This window comes from Mustela erminea, chromosome 6, assembly GCF_009829155.1.
Source record: "Mustela erminea isolate mMusErm1 chromosome 6, mMusErm1.Pri, whole genome shotgun sequence".
Lineage (NCBI taxonomy): Eukaryota > Metazoa > Chordata > Mammalia > Carnivora > Mustelidae > Mustela > Mustela erminea.
The window spans coordinates 68,942,324-68,960,582 of record NC_045619.1 but is presented as its reverse complement, the minus strand read 5'-3'; the positions used below and the strand labels follow the sequence as shown (position 1 = coordinate 68,960,582).

The 18,259-nt window shown below is 38.2% G+C and overlaps 2 protein-coding genes across 10 annotated transcripts in view; one reads left to right on the top strand and one right to left on the bottom strand.

Annotated features, from left to right (window-relative positions):
- The window catches only part of CASC1 (cancer susceptibility 1), a 62,423-nt gene extending 51,344 nt beyond the window's left edge, over positions 1–11,079 (bottom strand). For 3 of the 5 annotated variants that reach the window (XM_032347643.1, XM_032347644.1, XM_032347647.1), the window contains exons 1-3: positions 10,913–11,079; positions 7,484–7,501; positions 4,580–4,652 (exon numbers count right to left, since the gene is read on the bottom strand). In XM_032347643.1, coding sequence (XP_032203534.1) covers positions 4,580–4,612 — 33 coding nt within the window. In that variant the 5' untranslated portion in view covers positions 4,613–4,652; positions 7,484–7,501; positions 10,913–11,079. The remainder of the gene's footprint in view (positions 1–4,579; positions 4,653–7,483; positions 7,502–10,912) is intronic. The other 2 variants (XM_032347645.1, XM_032347646.1) reach the window with 2 other exon arrangements.
- Position 11,080: 1 nt separating this feature from the next.
- ETFRF1 (electron transfer flavoprotein regulatory factor 1) lies at positions 11,081–17,746 on the top strand. Of its 5 annotated transcripts, none has more exons than XM_032347664.1 (3): positions 11,081–11,204; positions 17,125–17,212; positions 17,295–17,746. In XM_032347664.1, the coding sequence occupies exons 2-3, from the start codon at positions 17,162–17,164 to the stop codon at positions 17,514–17,516; spliced, it is 273 nt and encodes a 90-aa protein (XP_032203555.1). In that variant the 5' UTR covers positions 11,081–11,204; positions 17,125–17,161; the 3' UTR covers positions 17,517–17,746. The 5 variants fall into 5 exon arrangements, with proteins under 5 accessions (XP_032203555.1, XP_032203557.1, XP_032203558.1 ...); XM_032347666.1 differs by having other exon boundaries at positions 11,114–11,208; XM_032347667.1 differs by having other exon boundaries at positions 11,180–11,263.
- Positions 17,747–18,259: the final 513 nt, after the last annotated feature.

Here is an 18,259-nt window from a genome sequence, read left to right as displayed (position 1 = left end):
GCAAGGAGAAGAATGAGTTAGGGAATAGTCAAAAAAGAAAAACTGTAGTCCAGAACAAGTAAATTTGGATGAAACACCGCTGAAAGGAGTTTAAATCTAATTAATGTGAAGTGCGAGAAGAGCATCCAGGCAATGATTGTAGGCATGGAACCTGGAGAACTGAGATTTAGCAAAGAGATCAGAGCTATGGAATACAAATATGAGAACTATCTTGGTGATAACCACCTCCTCTCCATTTTCCCTATGGGAAAGTATAGAAAGAAAAGAGCACTATCTCAATTTAGCAATCAGTAGAGTGGTTAATCCTTGGAATATACAGACTTCTGATGACCATCTTCTCTTTTTTGGCTTACCTAGTGCAGAATGCTCCATTGGAATCTCTAATCCATTAGCCCTACCATTTCTTCATTGATCATTAAGCCACTCATTGCTCCACTTCTTTACCCAGGTTAGGTTTCATAGCTTATCACCATAATCACTAACTTATATATTTCCATTTCCCCATTTTCCTGTCCCTCTAAGAAGCTCAGCTGGCAAATTCCCAGTTCTAATTCAACTCAGCTCTCTATTTATTCTGCACTAGCAATATGAGCAGCTGAACCCTGCCAGAGAAAAATACACATGAACTCAAATTTATGAGCACAAATTTTAAATAGACTTTGTGCCATCCAGTATTCCTACCAGTGCTTCATGCTCCTCATTTTTCAAACCTCCGAAATCCTCTCCTCTTTCCTACTCTTAGCTGTTGACTTTATTTTTCATACCATTGGAAACTCTGAGAATAATGTCAGTTACACATCCAAATCTTTGAACCTATCTACATATCTTTGTCTGCCTTCCCTCCCTTTATGCTGTATGATCTGTATGTACTTTCTGCTATTTAAGGCTGAACCTGCTACCTTTATACTGGATCCTAACTTTTATCGCCTATTTAATAAGACCCGGCTCCTGTAATCAATACCTCTAGTTATTCATAAATTTCGCCCTCCCTAGATTTCACATCCCTTTCCATCTTTTGCTCTAATTCTGTTACCCTTTATATCAGATCTCCTAAAAGACTTACCTACTGCTTCTACTTTCCCAATTTCTGCATGGCCCAGTCTAATCGGGCTTTCATTTCATTTCTGTTACTCCATTAAAACTTATCCTGTCAAGGAATCTTAAGATGGTCAGACAGTCTTTCACTTTTTTTTTAAAGATTTAATTAATTTATTTGACAGAGAGAGAAAGAGAGAATGAGAGAATGAGAGGGAATACAAGCAGGGGGAGGGGCAAAGGGAGAAGCAGGCTTCCCTCTGAAAAGGGCCCCCCAGGTGGGGCTCAATCCCAGTTCTCTGGTATCATGACCTGAACTGAAGACAGAAGCTTAACATCTGAGCCACCCAGGTGCCCCTGACTTCATTTTAAATGTGTTAATAGACATCCTCATGATGAGCTACCTTACATTTTACAATGAGCCAGGTATGAATTGATTCCATTTCCTCACATTGTTTTAAAAAGATGCAATTTTAATGTTCTGATCTTTACACCATTTATAATTTAGAGTAAACATTTAACGTTCCATAGAAATCAAGATGCAAATTTTAGGCAACCGAAGCTTGTCTGTGAATACAGATCTTCCTTGTAATGGGGTTACATCTCAGTCAACCGATTTTAAGTTGAAACTATGGTAAGGCAAAAATGCATTTAATACACTAGCCTGCCAAACATCATAGTTTAGCCTACCCTACCTTAAAAGTGCTTAGAATACTTACGTTGGCCTACAATTGGACAAAGTCATCTAACACAAAGCTTATTTTATAATAAAGTATTGACTATCTTAAGTCATGCACTGAATATTGTCTGAAAGTGAAAACAGAATGGTTGTATGGGTGCAGAAGGGTTCTAAGTGTTTTGGCGGCTTAAGCTTGTGATGAGAGGGCTGGCTGGGAGCTGTGGCTCACTGCTGCTACCCAGTATCATGAAAGAGTATTGTACCACATATTACCTGTGCAGGAAAAGACCAAAATTCCAAATTCAGGGGTGCCAGGGTGGCTCAGTGGGTTAAAGCCTCTGCTTTTAGCTCAGGTCATAGTCCCAGGGTCCTGGGATCGAGCCCCACATCGGGCTCTCTGCTCCGCAGGGAGCCTGCTTCCTCCTCTCTCTCTGCCTGTCTCTCTGCCTACCTGTGATCTCTGTTGTTAAATAAATAAAATCTTTAAAAAAAAAAAATCCAAATTCAAAGAATGGTTTCTACTGAATATGTATCATATCATTAACTTGAAAAATCACAAGTAGAACCATTGTAATTTGGGGACAGCATGTATAATATGCCTAAATTACAATAGGACTTAGAGTACAGATATGAACAATAAGGTCCCTCTCCCCTTTGCCCATTCTTTATAGTTCTATGCTGGGAGGTACTTGGGCACCATTCTTAATCTATTCAAACAAAGTCAATTCAAAGAAAAGTATTCTAAGTTCTGTAAAATCTCTTCACAGTTATTACTAAAGGAATTCAAATATCAAAATTTCATTAATAATCCCATTTTCTTTACTGGAAGGATAGTGATAGTTATTAGCTGGGAACAACTGGAATCATCTATGTATTCATCAACATATAAGGTAATTTTCCCCTACAATCTAATTAATGTCTTCTGCTATTCCATGTATTCTATTAAGCACAGTGATTTCTGAAAAAGAATACTGCTGTAAATGCAGTTATAGAAATTTTTTAAAAAATTATTTATTCTCTCTGTGACAACAGAGAGAGAGAGTGAGCACATGCACAAGAGCACAAGCAGGGGGAGTGGCAGACGGAGGAGGGAGAAGCAGGCTCCCTGCTAAACAAGGAGCCAATGCAGAACTCGATCCCAAGACCCCAGGATCATGACCTGAGCTGAAGGGAGATGCCTAACTGAGTCACCCAGATGTCCCAACAGTGACAGATCTAACAGTGTACCTTTTCTGTAGTCTTGTACAATTTTCCTAGGTTTTGCAATGAGTACTAATAAGCTATATAAAGTTTTACAGGCATCTTTAGTGAAAACATTAAGCTTACTTACATTTTTGGTGATACCCTTAATCTTTCTTCATTAAAAAATTAGTATTTTTTTGGAGTCAAAGTTTTATCAATACACTGTGAGAGGGTTTTTTGCAACATCATTGCACAATAATCTCAGAGGTACCGTCACTAAAAATTATTACTAGTTCCACAACTTCAGACTACAATATGTAAGAAATTCAGACTATCTTAATACCTGTAATGCCACATCTCACTATAAAGAGCAAAAGACAAAAAGTCCCTTGGTACCTTGATAAGAGAGAGCTTTGCCAACAATAGTATTTGAATTGTCCCTTAGTTTCATAGTCTAGGCCCTGCAGCAATGAAACACTAAGATTTAAATCCACTTTGGTTTTGGAAAGCAAGAGAGTAATTGTGAAAAGGGAGGACTTCATGACAGATTTTTCCCAGGAAAGGGGAAATATGGAAGTAGATGATCTAGAAATTTATTTCCACAAAACTGTAAAAAAAACTATCTGTGTCCTGGCATCCTTAGAAAATCTTTGTGTTTTTAGAAAATCATCATCTAAGTCTCTTCTCAAACTTTACTTCTTTAATCACCCCATATGACATAGCATCACCACCCATTTCCAACCCCATATTTCTCACTGACCCCTTCCTTGGTTCTCTGTATTTTGAAAGCTATTTAAAATTATATACCTCACCTGACCTCCCCAGATAGAATATAAGCTTTATAAAATGAAACCACGATCCTGAAAAGATATCTGCACCCCCATGTGCACTGTTAAAACATGGAAACAAATGAAGTGTCCATCCATAGATGAATGGATAAATATATATTAATGGAATATTATTCAGCCATAAAAAAGAAGAAAATCTTGCTATTTGTGACAACACAGATGAACCTTAAGGGCATTATGCTAAGTGAAATAAACCAGAGACAAACACTATAAAAAAGCTAAACTCACAGAAACAGAATAAACTGGTGATTGTGGCTAGGGCTTGGGGGAAATGGGCAAATATTTGTTAAAGAGTATAAACTTCCATTTACAAGATGAGTAAGTTCTGAAGATCTACTGTACAGAATGCTGACTACAGTTAACAATACTGTATTGTATACTTAAGAATTACTAAGTTCATCATCAATGTTTTTACCACACACACACATAAAGGTAATTATGTGAGATGATAGATGTGTAATTAACATTTTGTTTGGTAATCACTTCATAATATATAAGTATGTCAAATTGTTACACTGTATACCTTAAACTTATACAATGTTATATGTCAATTATATCTCAATAAAGTGGATAAAGAAATAATGTAAGTTTCAGAAGAAGAAATAATGTAAGATAAAGAAATATGTATAAATTAAATGAATATAAATGAATATAAAAATGAAGAAATAATGTAAGACAAAGAAATATGTATACATAAAGAAATAATGTAAGTTTCAGGAGATCAAGACTGTGTCTTGCTACTGTTCTCTTAATATCTAGAACACTGCTAAATCAATGAAATAAGTATTCGTCCCTTAATCTGCAAGGATTTATATACAATGATCTTCATTCTTACCTTGTTTGTGATAGCAAAAAAGAGGGGCAACATAAAAAATCATAATACATACTTTCAATGAAACATGATGCAGCTGTAAAAAGAAGTGACATGATCTCATCATGCTGAAACTAAAAGATCCAAAGACATACTTCTATTCAATCTATGATGCCATCATATGTAAGAAGTACCTTTAAATTATTACTACCAAGAAAGGGAATGCCCAAGATGGGAGTCTCAAAGGAGATGCCTGCATAAAGCTAGATACATGACTAATGAGAAGTGAACCCATAACACAGAAAAACACAGCAAGAAAACCTGTAGATCTTAATCCTAAAAAGGAATAGAAAGAAGAAAAAAAGTCTTGAAAATTTAATCCACAAGTCAGCTCATGTGGATTTGCAGTTTGACTGATACCATTAGACTGGTCCAAAAACTCTCAAGCAGACACTTTACAGTAGCATCACATATGAGTAAACCTGTGTGAATGACAGAAGCAAACATCCTCTCTGGAAGAAGTGGATGTCAATCCAGGACGACGATGATTGTAAGATGATATTGACTATAAGACACATCTCAATTTTAGTAATGTTAAAGTATAAAAAGCTGAGTATCCTAGAATTAATGAAATACAATATCATTAAAATGATAAAGGGAAGGTGCAGAATGCTCCCATCTGTGGGGAGGAAAGGGATGTATGTGTACTTTTTAAAGCCTAAACAATTTATGAAAAGATATGCAGTAGTTCTCCCAGTCTTGAGTAATAGGAAATTTTCCACTTTTATGCTATTTTAATTTTGTTCCATGTGCATTTATTACTTTTCCCTTAAAAAATATCTGTGACAGGGGCGCCTGGGTGGCTCAGTGGGTTAAAGCCTCTGCCTTCAGCTCAGGTCATGATCCCAGGGTGCTGGGATCGAGTCCCGCATCGGGCTCTCCGCTCAGCGGGGAGCCTGCTTCCTCCTCTCTCTCTCTGCCTGCTTCTCTGCCTACTTGTGATTTCCGTCTGTCAAATAAATAAATAAAATCTTTTAAAAAAAAATCTGTGACAAATCAGAAAGAATAAAATATATGTTTCAATGCTTTTCTAACTCTACTATATATTCCCTTACAGACTCAATCCCCAAGCCACAATCTTTAAGAATGGAATAAATTACAAGTGAGTGATTTATTCCTTATGTTTGATCTCAAATTTCATAGGCTTCCTATCACCATTCTCTCAGGGATACAACACTCTGAACAAAATAATCCAGGAATATTTATTTAGCACCCATGCTCACATAATTAAGCACCAAAGTCATTTAGAACAGTGAGTTTTCACATTGAAAACAATGTATCTTAAGATTTCACTATCTAAAACCAAAAATGAAAATCCATAAAAACCAATAAACTATCACAGATCCACATACAAATAATTCTAATCCTCCACAATACTTCCATGAGAATGTGTCCAGAGCCTTCATAAAATTTGTTCAGTTACATTCACAGCCCTTCAAGTAGTTTCAGGTTGGTAGTGGGTGCAAATGGCTGGGAGAAGCAAACACAGAAGGCACTCAAAAGCATCTCTTAAAGAAATGTTTAATTGTATAAATATTGCATGCACATTTAAACAAGCATTTCCTTTAAATGGTCAAGGGCCCAGATGTTTTTAAATGTTGGCAGGGTAAATGGGTTTCACATATTCATTAGACAAATAATTGACTGAATTTCTACTATGTGCCAGGCACTGCACTAAATGCTATGAACATAAAAATTAATGTGACATGTTCCTGACTCAGACAGCTCACAATTATAAATTATTACACTAAAATGATATAAGGGTTATAACTGAGATATGAACAAATGAATGTTGCTATAAGAACACAGCATAACTTATTATGGAAGAAAGAATGGTAGAAAATTTTACAGAGAAGTGACTTTAAGAAATGTGCCTTAAATCAAGCATTCCAAACCCAAATCCCTATTTTTTTTTTAAAGATTTTATTTATTTGACAGAGATCACAAGTAGGCAGAGGGGCAGGGAGGATGGTGGGTGGGGGAGCAGGCTCCCTGTTGAGCAGAGAGCCCAATGCGGGGCTTGATCCCAGGACCCTGAGCCGAAGGCAGAGGCTTTAACACACTGAGCCACCCAGGGCCCTCCCCCCCCAAATCCCTATTGGGATCAGGAAGGTAAATAAAGTAGGGGGTCTGGTCATGGCAAACTTGAAAAAAGAGTTTATGCATTTCTAAAGGGAGGGGCTGCTACTCAGTCTAGCCAACTGCTGCCTTACAGGACTATAGGCCCAATGTTATCATAGGTTTCCCCTTTTTTAAGAATAGATGGGAATCACATTTTTGGATGAAAATAATTTGGCAACTAATGAAAAAACTTTTCAGGTCAAACAAAATATTGTTAGTGACTAAACCTGGCTTGCCAGTCAAGAGATTATAATCTCTGCTTTAAGGTATAAATCTACTAAGTGAAAAAGAAAAGAAGGCATTCTAGACATCCTTTATTCAATTCAAATTTCTACAAAGTATAAAAGAACATCAAGTATGCATTACTATGCAATCCATTTAAAGATGTATTACCTTAGGGTCCACTCTTAAGGTTTTGTAATTAAATTTCTGTGTTTGTCTAGAATAAAGAAAAGGGGTTCCTAATCTAACGTTTTCTAGAGAACAACTAATAAAAAACCTTGAATCTAGGTACAAGTAAAAATTAAAGACTTGAAACCAGAAGTATCTTTTTATGTCAAATTTGAAGTATGTCCTGTATTGTAAAGGATTACCCATGATTTAAATAGCATTAATATCTAAAAAGTAAGCTTAGTAAATTCTATTATAATCTATAATAAAACTAACTAGAAAAATATTTAAAAGTTCTAGTCATACAATGTCAGTGCTTATAAAACTATCTATTTTGAGAAAATAATTTCTACCTACCTTTTTTGCTTTGGGACCCTGAAAGTTGGGAAAACAAGAGGAATGATAAATTTTAAAACTCAGATATTTTTAACAAAAGCACCAATATTATATAAAATGTGAAAATTAAGAGTATCCGGGTAAAAACCATAGGAAACTCTCTGCATCATCTTTGCAACTTTCATGTAAATCTAAAATGATCTCAAAATAAAGTCTTTTAAAAAAGAATTTAGACAAAACTACAAGCAGGTCTAGGGAAAAAAAAAAACAGTTCACCCACTGAAGCATCTTTTTAAAATTATACATTTTTAAAATCCTACACTCTTTCTTATGACAGTCACTCAGTGATCCATCTGTAATGAAATGACCTACCACAACGCAGAGCAGCAGTCAAGGAGATACTGGTCTAAAGGGTTCCAAGGAACAGTGATTGACTAAATATAGGCAATGATATCAAGTTTGAAAGTGTGGAAATGAGCTCATAAATAAATAATCTTTCTGTAAAATTAGACTGCTGATTTTATAGAAAAAAGAATCAGTTAATTTAAAGCAGGCAAAGCTATGATAAAAAGATTCTGTTCAAGCAATGAATCTTAAAGCAGATCTATTCTTTGGAAATTAATTTGGAAAGCACAATATTGCAATAAGTATTTACCATTAGCTTTCTCATTACATGTGTTTTTCAGTTAACACTACTTGTAATTTCTTGATTAGGCTCATGTGTCCATTAGATATCTGATAAGGACTCTGTAGGAGATCATGTGACTATAAGATTATACACATTCCATCTCTGAAGACTTTTCCAGGAAAAATTACTGGTTCAAACTACAAGATTATCACGGTATTAAATATAAATGTTGAAAGTGACATGAAGCAGATTTTATCTTCTTGAAAGTACATATATTTCATTAATTCATTCAGCAAATATTTATTAACGATTTACACACAGGATGCTCTGGGACAGTGGAAATGATATAAAGAGGAATAGTAGAGACTTCGCTCTCGTATAATTTTTACAGTTGGGTTCTATTTTTATTATCATATTTACTATCAATTAATAGTTAATATACTCCCATCTTGAAAAAAGTGCTATTAAACAGAAATATGCAAACAGTATTGTTCCTGTTCTCAAGTTATATTTTCAGATAGGCAAATTATCATCTCACTAGTGCTTCTTATGTGAAGTAGGTTTGGGATTAGTACTTATCCTAACGCCTCCTGCAAAACATAAAAAGAGTATCATGTAATACAGTACAGTTGACCCTTGTACGATGTGGGGGTTGGGGTCCTGACTCCCATGTAGGCAAAAATCCACATATAACTTATGACTCCCCCCAAAACTTAACTATTAATAGCCTATTGTTGACTAGAAGACTTACTGATAACATAAACAGTTAATGCATATTTTTGTATATGTATTATATACTATATTCTTGAAATAAAATAAGCTTGAGAAAAGAAATACTAAGAAAAATAAGAAAAAGAATACATTAACAGTCCTGTACTTTATTTATTCAAAAAACCTGCCTATAAGTGGATTCCTACAGTTCAAAGTGGACCAGCATTATTCAAGAGTCAACTGTGGTTCTCAAAGTTCAGAGGGCTTGTTAAAAAAATGCATATTCCTGTGGCACTTCCCCCCTCCACCACAATTCAGTAGATATTAAGCATTAAACTGTATCCCCGTCCTATCCCCCAGTACCTCCAAATTTTACCTTATTTGGAACTAGAGTTGTTACTGATGTAATTAGTTAAACTAAGATGAGATAATAATGGAATAGAATGACCTCTACTCCAAAGCGACTGGTGTCCTTATAAAAAGGAGAAATTTGGACACAGACATGCACACAGAAAGACCACCACATAAAGAAGGGGGTAATGTTGCCACAGCCAAGGAACTACCAGAAGCTAGGAAAGAGGTCTGAACAGATCCCTCCCTAGCACCTGCAGAGGGAGCAGAGCCCTGGAAAACACCTTCTTGATCTTGGATTTATCAGCCACTAGAATGGCGAAACAGTAAGTTTCTACAGTTTAAGCCACTTAGTTTACTTTGTTACTTGGCAGCCCTAGGAAACTAATACTGTAGGTTTATTTGGTGTCCAGTCTGTTCCTAGAATTTGCAACCTAACAGCAATCCAGATGTAGCAGAAGCAAATGTTCAGGGACATTTTGATAAACATTGCTAGAAGCATAAGAAGAAATTTAAGTTCCAGTGAAAAATAAATAGAGGCTTATTGTTCCCTCAATTTATCAGCAGTTTTTAGGCTTAAAGTCCATTTACTTCCTATTCTTCCTGACATGAACATTCTCCATCAATTCTGGTAAACTCAGTCATACTTTAAAATACAGTTTGAAAAGCATTGCTTTTCCCTTTCTGTGCCCTTTCCCACTCCAATTTTATCATTTCCAACTTAATCGTACTCCACTGCAGACATTTCAACTGTTACAGTAAAAAATCTGTATTCTTATTAGTTTAGCCTGTCTCCCATCGCAGGGAGGGGGTGTAATATTCACTTAGATCCTCAACTTCTAGCCTAGTGTCAGACACAAAGAATACACTCTGTATTTCCCCTTAATGAATTAAATAATTAAATACATTTTCTACTTCCTTTGGTTTTAACCACAAAAGAGGGAAGTCACATTTAAGAAAATGGGAGCAGAGGGGCATCTGGGTGGCTCAGCAGGTTAAGCCTCTGCCTTCAGCTCAGGTCATGATCCCAGGGTCCTGAGATTGAGCCCCGCATCGGGCTCTCTGCTCAGCGGGGAGCCTGCTTACCCCATCTCTCTCTGCTAGCCTCTCTCCTACTTGTGATCTCTGTCTGTCAAATAAATAAAATCTTAAAAAAAAAAGAAAAGAAAAGAAAAGAAAATGGGAACAGAGATCATCTCATGGGGCAGGTTGGTCTGTGTTCCGGAAAAAGACAAAAGGGCTGACGAGTGCATTAAAACAAAGCAAGCAGCTTCATTATATTTTAAAAATTCGAGGCAAGCTGAGTAATTTGGCTCACAAAACAATTCATATTTCCACAAAAGACCACATAAAATGACTTTTCAAAGCAGAATAAATTACAACAGCTTTTAATTAACTACCGAGGAAGCACAAAAACACATTTTCGCCAACCTGCCAATGAAAAAAGCCATTTAATGGAAAGGTCTATCGTTCTTGGAAATTACCAGGTTGAGGCCAATTCTTAAACAGTGCGCGATTAGGACACCATTTGACCGCACTGGCCATCCCCCGTTTGCAGAAAGTGGTTTGTGACTCCCGTCTGTCCCTGAGATCCCGGACCGCAAGGCCACGGACCAGAAGGCCGATTTCCCACCGCGGTAAGGGTTCTTTCTTAAATCCACCTGCTCCCCTCTAAAATATGTCAGGCTCCTACACATCATTTTTACACGAGTGAATCGCTGCTGGCTCCTTCACCTGGGGCCCCCACTTGCCCTGCTCACCATTCTGCAGCCAGCACAGCCTCCGTGCCGCGGTGGTCCACCAAATCGGAGCTCAGAGTGTGTGGACGAACGCTCCCGGGTTGTCGGGACGACAAGCCCCGCCCACTTGCGCCCAAGGGAGGAGCGCACCTCCTCGCATTCGGGTCCGCGCAGTCGCGCTGGGGTTCTTCCGTGAGGCGCCCCGCCCCCTCCTCTGACTGGCTGCCTAGCACCAACGCCCGCCCCGCCTCGCTGTTGACAGACCCGGGAGTCGAAGCGGTCGGAGGGCTTTACGGCTGTGGAATGCCGAAAAGTGCGTGAGTGCAGGCGCTGGGACGTTTTATTCTGTCTTCCAGATCCGGGGGTCTGGAGGTGATGAAGTACGGTCTGGGCAGGGACCACCGGGTGTGGCGTAGGGTTTCGGAACGTCTTCTGACGTTGACAGTCTGTCTTCCTCCCTGGGAGCGTGTTGGGGCGAATCTTCGTGTGAGGGGTTTCCAGAGGGAAGGGAGACGCGGGTTACGGGGCTGGGTGACGTGACTGGCACCAGGGTGGGCTGCCTGGGCCACCACAGCGTAGGCCCGCCTGGGGACGGGCCTCAATGGGCAATTTAGAGAAAGCGGTGGTGCCAAGAGGGTTAGTTATTTTGAAATTAAGGACCTCTGGATTCTTCTCTCTGCACATGGTTCGGTTTACTTTCTGTGCAAGTTATGTGTGTGCCGTTTTCCCCAAGAGCAGCTCGAAACAAGGACTGGAAATGACTTGCAACGATTCCTGGAGAAAGGATTTCCTGCAGCTGAAGGTCGCTGGGGCCCAGTAAGACTCTTTAAGACCAAGGTCACAGGCTAACTGCTAGCCGGATAGCGCAACCTTCAGAATTTGTCTCCTCCCCACGTGAAGAAACGCTGGCAATTAAGACCAGCAGAAAAACTAGAAGAAATTAAGCCATTAAGAAATTAAGCTCCTTCCACCTTCTCAATTCTGTGATTTAATGTTCCTGTTTTAGCTTGACAAAACATCGAATACTTTAAAATCATTGGCACCATTTCTTATCTCTGAATTCTAATTTTACAAGGTTCTCTCCCAGCTGTACTGACTAAATGTATTAAATAGTAGTGGGTAAGGATTACGGAGCTAGTCTTGTGATAGAAATCCAGATTGTCAGTTATTACATTGCATCCCCAAATCCTGGGTAGCAAGGAAAAAAAAAAATCTTAATGTCGACTTCATACAGAGTTCTGAACCCATCTGGTATGGAAGTTTTTTGATTTAGTGTTTCACACTAATAATGTTTATGGTGTAAAAGCTCAGTCAGCTCAGGATTGATGGGCATGCAGTGGTGTTAATGGGAATCCCACATTACCTTAAAACGGTAGGCCTCTAGGGGAGAAGACCTTGAAGTTCTCGCTCTATGACACCTCCCTCTGAGGAAGGAGAAGTGCTAGGGATGTGTGAGAACACACTAGACTGTGCTGTAAAAATACACAGTGAGTTTGGCTCTCCTCTAGTACTTCTCCTGCAAGCTGCCTAGGCGTAAGGGTGATTTCCTGTTCTCTCTTCGCCTTCCGACAGGCATAGTATCCAAGCATTCTGAACATAGAGCCAGCGCCTTTCAACTCCCTTCTATAATCTGGCGCCTAGGTATGCCTCCATCAAGCCAAATGCCAGTCAGGAGGCAAAAGTCTTTTGCCACCTACCTCTCTGATGACATATCCTTTGGAGCTGATGTTAAAAGAGTTTTTTAATGTGAAGATTTTGGGGCTTAACTGGTTTGGGGAAATGTGTATCAGCTGTTTGAAGTCAAAATCTACCAGAAGCCAATAAATAGGAACATTACACCGCCTTTCTTTGCCCATTTTCCTTCAGCTTTTATTGCCATCTGAACTTCATGAGGAAGACTTGAGTAACAGCAGCTTTGGTCACCAGTAAAATGACAAGTCTTAGTTAACCCAGGACTGGAGTTCTTTAAGTCTAAACTCCTCAGCCCATAGTCTTTGGGGAAAAAGCTGTCAGTGGGGATTTTACCTCCTTCCCCTTGCCCACCACACACATTTTCAGAATGATAGAGGGCTCCTCTCAGTCCCTAATAGCTTGGCTCTGTACAAAGAGCAGTAACCTCCATGACTTCATGTACAGTTAAGGAGAAGCCCCAGATCCCTGCTACACTTTTTTTTTTTTTTTTTTTAGATTTTATTTATTTGACAGAGATCACAAGTAGGCAGAGAGGCGGGGGGCGGGGGCAGGGGGAGCAGGCTCCCCGCTGAGCAGAGCCTGATGTGAGGCTCTGTCCCAGGACCCTGAGATCATGACCTGAGCCAAAGGCAGAGGCTTAACCCACTGAGCCACCCATGTGGCCTTCCCTGCTGCACTTTTAACTTCAGCAGGTGAGCCCAAGGAGACCTTTTTCTCCCAAGGGCTAATAAACTTAAATGCGTGGGGGTGTCCGGGTGGCCAGTCATTAAGCATCGACCTTCTGCTCAGGTCATGATCCCAGGGTTCTGGGATGGAGCCCTGCATTGGGCTCCCTGTTTATTGGGAAGCCTGCTTCTCCCTCTCCCACTCCCTCTGCTTGTGTTCCCTATCTGTCAAATAAATAAATAGTCTTTAAAAAAAAAAAAAAGAACTTAAATGCCTGAAGGTCAACATAAACCAAACTGCCTTAATTTCTATACATTAACATATCAAAGATCAGGACAATTTTACCCTAGTCAAACCAGCTACATTTTTTGCTGGGTAAATCCTTTATTATGTACGGTTTATAAAAACAAGCAATAGCTTAAAAGGACAATTTAAGCTTTTACATATTATAAATTTTGAGTTAAAACTGTGTTCTTTGCCATAAGATTAAACAGGCTATAATTTGCAATTTGAATGTATGTCTGCGTAGATTTAGAATCATTTTTTAAAGCATGTGATTCTTAAGAGCCATTCTTCAATAAGATTAAACCATGCTGGAAACTGGCTCTCAGCAAACAAGAACAACAAAGTTTTAAAATGGAAATTAGGTTAATAGAAAATAAATTAAATGTACCCTACTAATTTCATTCTCTTTCAAAACTCCACTGATCGTCAGTGAAGGGATATAAAAATAAATTTTAAAATGTGAGAAGAGAAGGGGGCGCCTGGGTGGCTCAGTGGGTTAAGCTGCTGCCTTCGGCTCAGGTCGTGATCTCAGGGTCCTGGGATCGAGTCCCACATCGGGCTCTCTGCTCCGCGAGGAGCCTGCTTCCCTCTCTCTCTCTCTGCCAGCCTCTCTACCTACCTGTGATCTCTCTCTGTCAAATAAATAAATAAAATATTTAAAAAAAAAAATGTGAGAAGAGAAATGACAACAGTAAAATTTTAGAAGCTGCAGACCAGATGAATGAGTGTGACTCAACACACCAGAAGCCCGGTTTATACTGCATAATTCTCAAAAGGCACTGGAACAGGGTCAATGGAATTGGAAATGAAGAATGAAGTAAATCAAAGAGATTAAGTAAAAGCTATTTGAAAAACACCTCCAGAGGAACTGTACCTCTCACTCCAGAGAAGCATGGAGATATATTTCTGACCAAATAATACTATTCTCTGCATTGGGGTGTCCTCAGGTATACTAAGTATATGAGAACCATACTGAAAACAGAAATTAAATTTGGTGTACGTAATGCTGAATGTAAGGCCCCCATTTTTCTTCCATTTCTTAAGATTGAATAGGCAAATTCTCAGCAGACTGGAAGTTTCTTCTCTGGCGAGTCTGATCAGCCCAGGAGGAATGACTGACTGCAGACGTTCCCCAACAAAGGGTACACTCTGATCATCCTAACTGAAGCTTAGAGTCTATTAAGTTGCAACCATGTATACAAATCTTCTAAAAAGCTGCTTCTTTTTTTTTTTTTAACGGTTCCACTTGTAAAAATGGAAAAAAAAAAAGATTTGGGAAGAAAGCTCAGAAGCAATCCAGACAAAAGCAGAAAAAGCAATTTGGAGAATAACAGAAAATTGCAAGAAAGCTCAAAAAAGAAAGAATTGTGCTGCTACACTGTATGTTTGCTATGTGAATTAGCTTTAAAACTACTAGTAAAGTGGGGAATTAGGAATAGAATGGAAATAATATTTGTTCACATGTGATTTTTTCCCCCCTTAAGAAAGAGAAGTCAGAGAATCAGACTTAATGATTAACTTCAGCAAGAAATGAAAAGGACTTCATTTAGTTACCATCCTGGAAGCAGGAGTCTTTCAAGTATATTTTTAAAAAATTTAAAATAAGCGTTTACAACCAGGGTTCCCACCCCAGAGAGGCATACCGGTTTTATGCAGCTTGACTGGTGGCTGGTTGAACCACCTACCCTGACCACTAACTAGCAGCCTTGTGGTTTAGATCTCTATTTCCATGTGTACCTCACTGTCTACCAGCCCTCCTCTTAACATTTTGCCAGCACATTTACACCAGTTTTTATAAAAAAGTTTTACTGAGGTATCATTGACATACAGTAGGTTAAAGTATAAATCGATCTGATAAATTTGAGATGTGTTTACAGTTATAAAACTATCATCACAATCACAATAATAAACATCTCCATTATCCCCAAGGATTTCCTCCTGCCTTTTGATCCCTTCCTGTTCTCCAGTCCCTTGCTTCCCTTCCCAGGCTACTCTGTTATTTCTGAGCACTTTAAACATCTGTGGTAGTCTCCAGCAATTCTACAAAATAAATGGCCTGTGATCTTCGCAAGTATGGAGTTCATGAAAGACAAGGAAACCTGAGGAATTGTTTTAGACTGAAGGCTAAAGAGACATGAAAACTAAATGCAACGTGTAATCTTGGATTGAACTTTCTGCTATAAAGGGCATCTTTGGGATGATTGCCAAAACATGAAGGGGTTGTGGATTTCATGTAGTAATGTAGTAGTGTTAGCTTCCTGATTCTGATGGTTGTACTGTTTTGTAGGAAAATGTCATTGTTCACAGAAACTATACTCTGAAGCTGTGCTCTCCAGTATGGTGGCACCTAAGCCACTGATACTTATAAGCACTTGAAATGTAGCTAACATGACACATTGAAATAATATTTTGGATATGAACAAAATATATTACTTTTTTTTATTTTTTAATATGGGCTACTAGAAAATGTAATATTATATAGGTTTCTTGGATTATATTATATGGCACTGCAAAGTGCTCACACTGATTGTTTATCACGTTAGCAACTTATTCTCAATTCTCAAATTCTTAAGTATATTCCTTAAATTCTTGTTCAGGAAATATGTTGCAACTTTTCTGCAAGATTGAGATTATTTCAAAATAATTTCAAAACATTTCAATAAATTCAAAACAATTTCAGAAATAATTGTCAATAAAGGACAAAGTCTAAGTTTTCTTAGGTCATTGGGAAAATAGGAATAACAGAATTTTAAGGAAGTTTATACAAGACAGAGACATTTACTCTGGGCCTATCATGAACTAAATCCTTACGGTATTAGGAATTTTATGATTTAATCCCCACAACCGGAACAGGTAATGGGAATTATTTTTTATGTTTAGACTGTCATGGTGCCTTTAAGGAGCCACCTTTCCCTAGTAGCACTAACAAATCACACATAAAGCATAATTTACTCCACTGGACGTTGCCTGCTTGTCACACATGGACTCGCTTAGGGGTTGTTCACTGGTCTCTTTACCACTCCTATTGCCCATCTACCTTTAGCTGTGAACTGACTTGACTCCCACACTCAGCTTCTACTCTTCAGCCTTTCTTAAGGTAGCACCAGTCTAGATATGACTAGGCCTCTTTACAGTTTCCTCCAAATGAGTCTGGTCTTGCCTTGAGAGCAACATGGACAGTCTTCCTTTCAACAGTAAGGAAACTGAAGCTCATAAAGGTTAAGTAACCTGTGTAACATTATGCAACTGGGATTCAAATCTAATTCACTCCACTCTGTATAAGAAGGTACACCTACATAACTATCTTTGACAATTCATTTTCTCTCATTATGCCTTTTCCTTCATAGGACTTACACAATTCATAATTCTCTTGTTTGCTTATTATGTCTCCCATAGGAGATGTCAGTTCTGTGAGAGCAGGTATTTTACCTGACATTTCATAGCTATGTCCCAGTACTTGGAACCTAAGTGCTCAATAAGTATTTATTGAATGAAAAAAAGAGTTACCATTTTTTCCCAATGTGTAAAATCTTTGATTCTTTTTGGGGGCTACAGTGCAGTTATTTACAAAGGTTTTTCTTTTTCTTTAGGTATGTTATGTATAAAAGTGGCTACTTTCCATAATAAATGAAAATGGCCAATTCTTTGAGAGGAGAAGTACTGAATCTTTATAAAAATGTAAGTAATTATGTTGCCAGTTTTATACATATGTTACTGAGATACAGATCATTTAGAAATATATTAACCTTTCTTTTTTAAGCTGCTGTATCTCGGACGAGACTATCCAAAAGGAGCAGACTATTTTAAAAGGCGTCTGAAGAATGTTTTCCTAAAAAACAAAGATGTGAAGGACCCAGAGAAGATCAAAGAACTTATTGGACGGGGTGAATTTGTAATGAAAGAGCTAGAAGCCTTATACTTCCTTAGGAAATACAGAGCGATGAAACAACGCTATTATTCAGATACCAACAAAACTAACTGATCTATAGTACTATAATTTGACTGGAATTCAGTGCCAGCTCTTTATGTACACCAGATAACAGTATTTGCAACTTAAAATGGCAAGATGTACACATTATGTAAAAAATACCTGAGCTGCCTTAATGAACTAAAATAAGCAACTCTGGTTCACAAAGCTTTATCAACAACCCTTTGTTAATTTTTATACAAAATCAGCAATATAGCCAACTACCAATTAAAAATTAACGAGTACCCAATTTTGAATGTACTTAATTTCAACTTACTAAATTTTTTTACCTATTACTCTTAGGCCTCTTTCTCCATTTTACTGACAAAAGAATGACATTTAATCCATTTAACTAAGCTAAATAATTTCTTGCCCACTAATTTCCTGTAACTATTGAAGGAGTACCACCTTATTTTTGAACATATTTGGTACATTAACAGCACACATTCAAGGTTCACTGCAAAACAAATAGCACATGGTAATGATTTAAGTGCAGTTATAGAAATAATATGTATGGAGTAAGATTATTTCTGATCTTGAAGTAGGCTGCCAGTAACTGGCATTATATACATACCTATTTAATAACTTCCGTTATTGGGGTGCCTGGGTGGGTCAGTGGGTTAAACCTCTGCCTTCGGCACAGGTCGTGATCTCTGGGTCCTGGGATTGAGCCCCGTGTCAGGCTCTCCCCCCTCTCTCTGCCTACTTGTGATCCCTCTCTCTCTCTCTCTCTCTCTCTCAAATAAATAAATAATCGT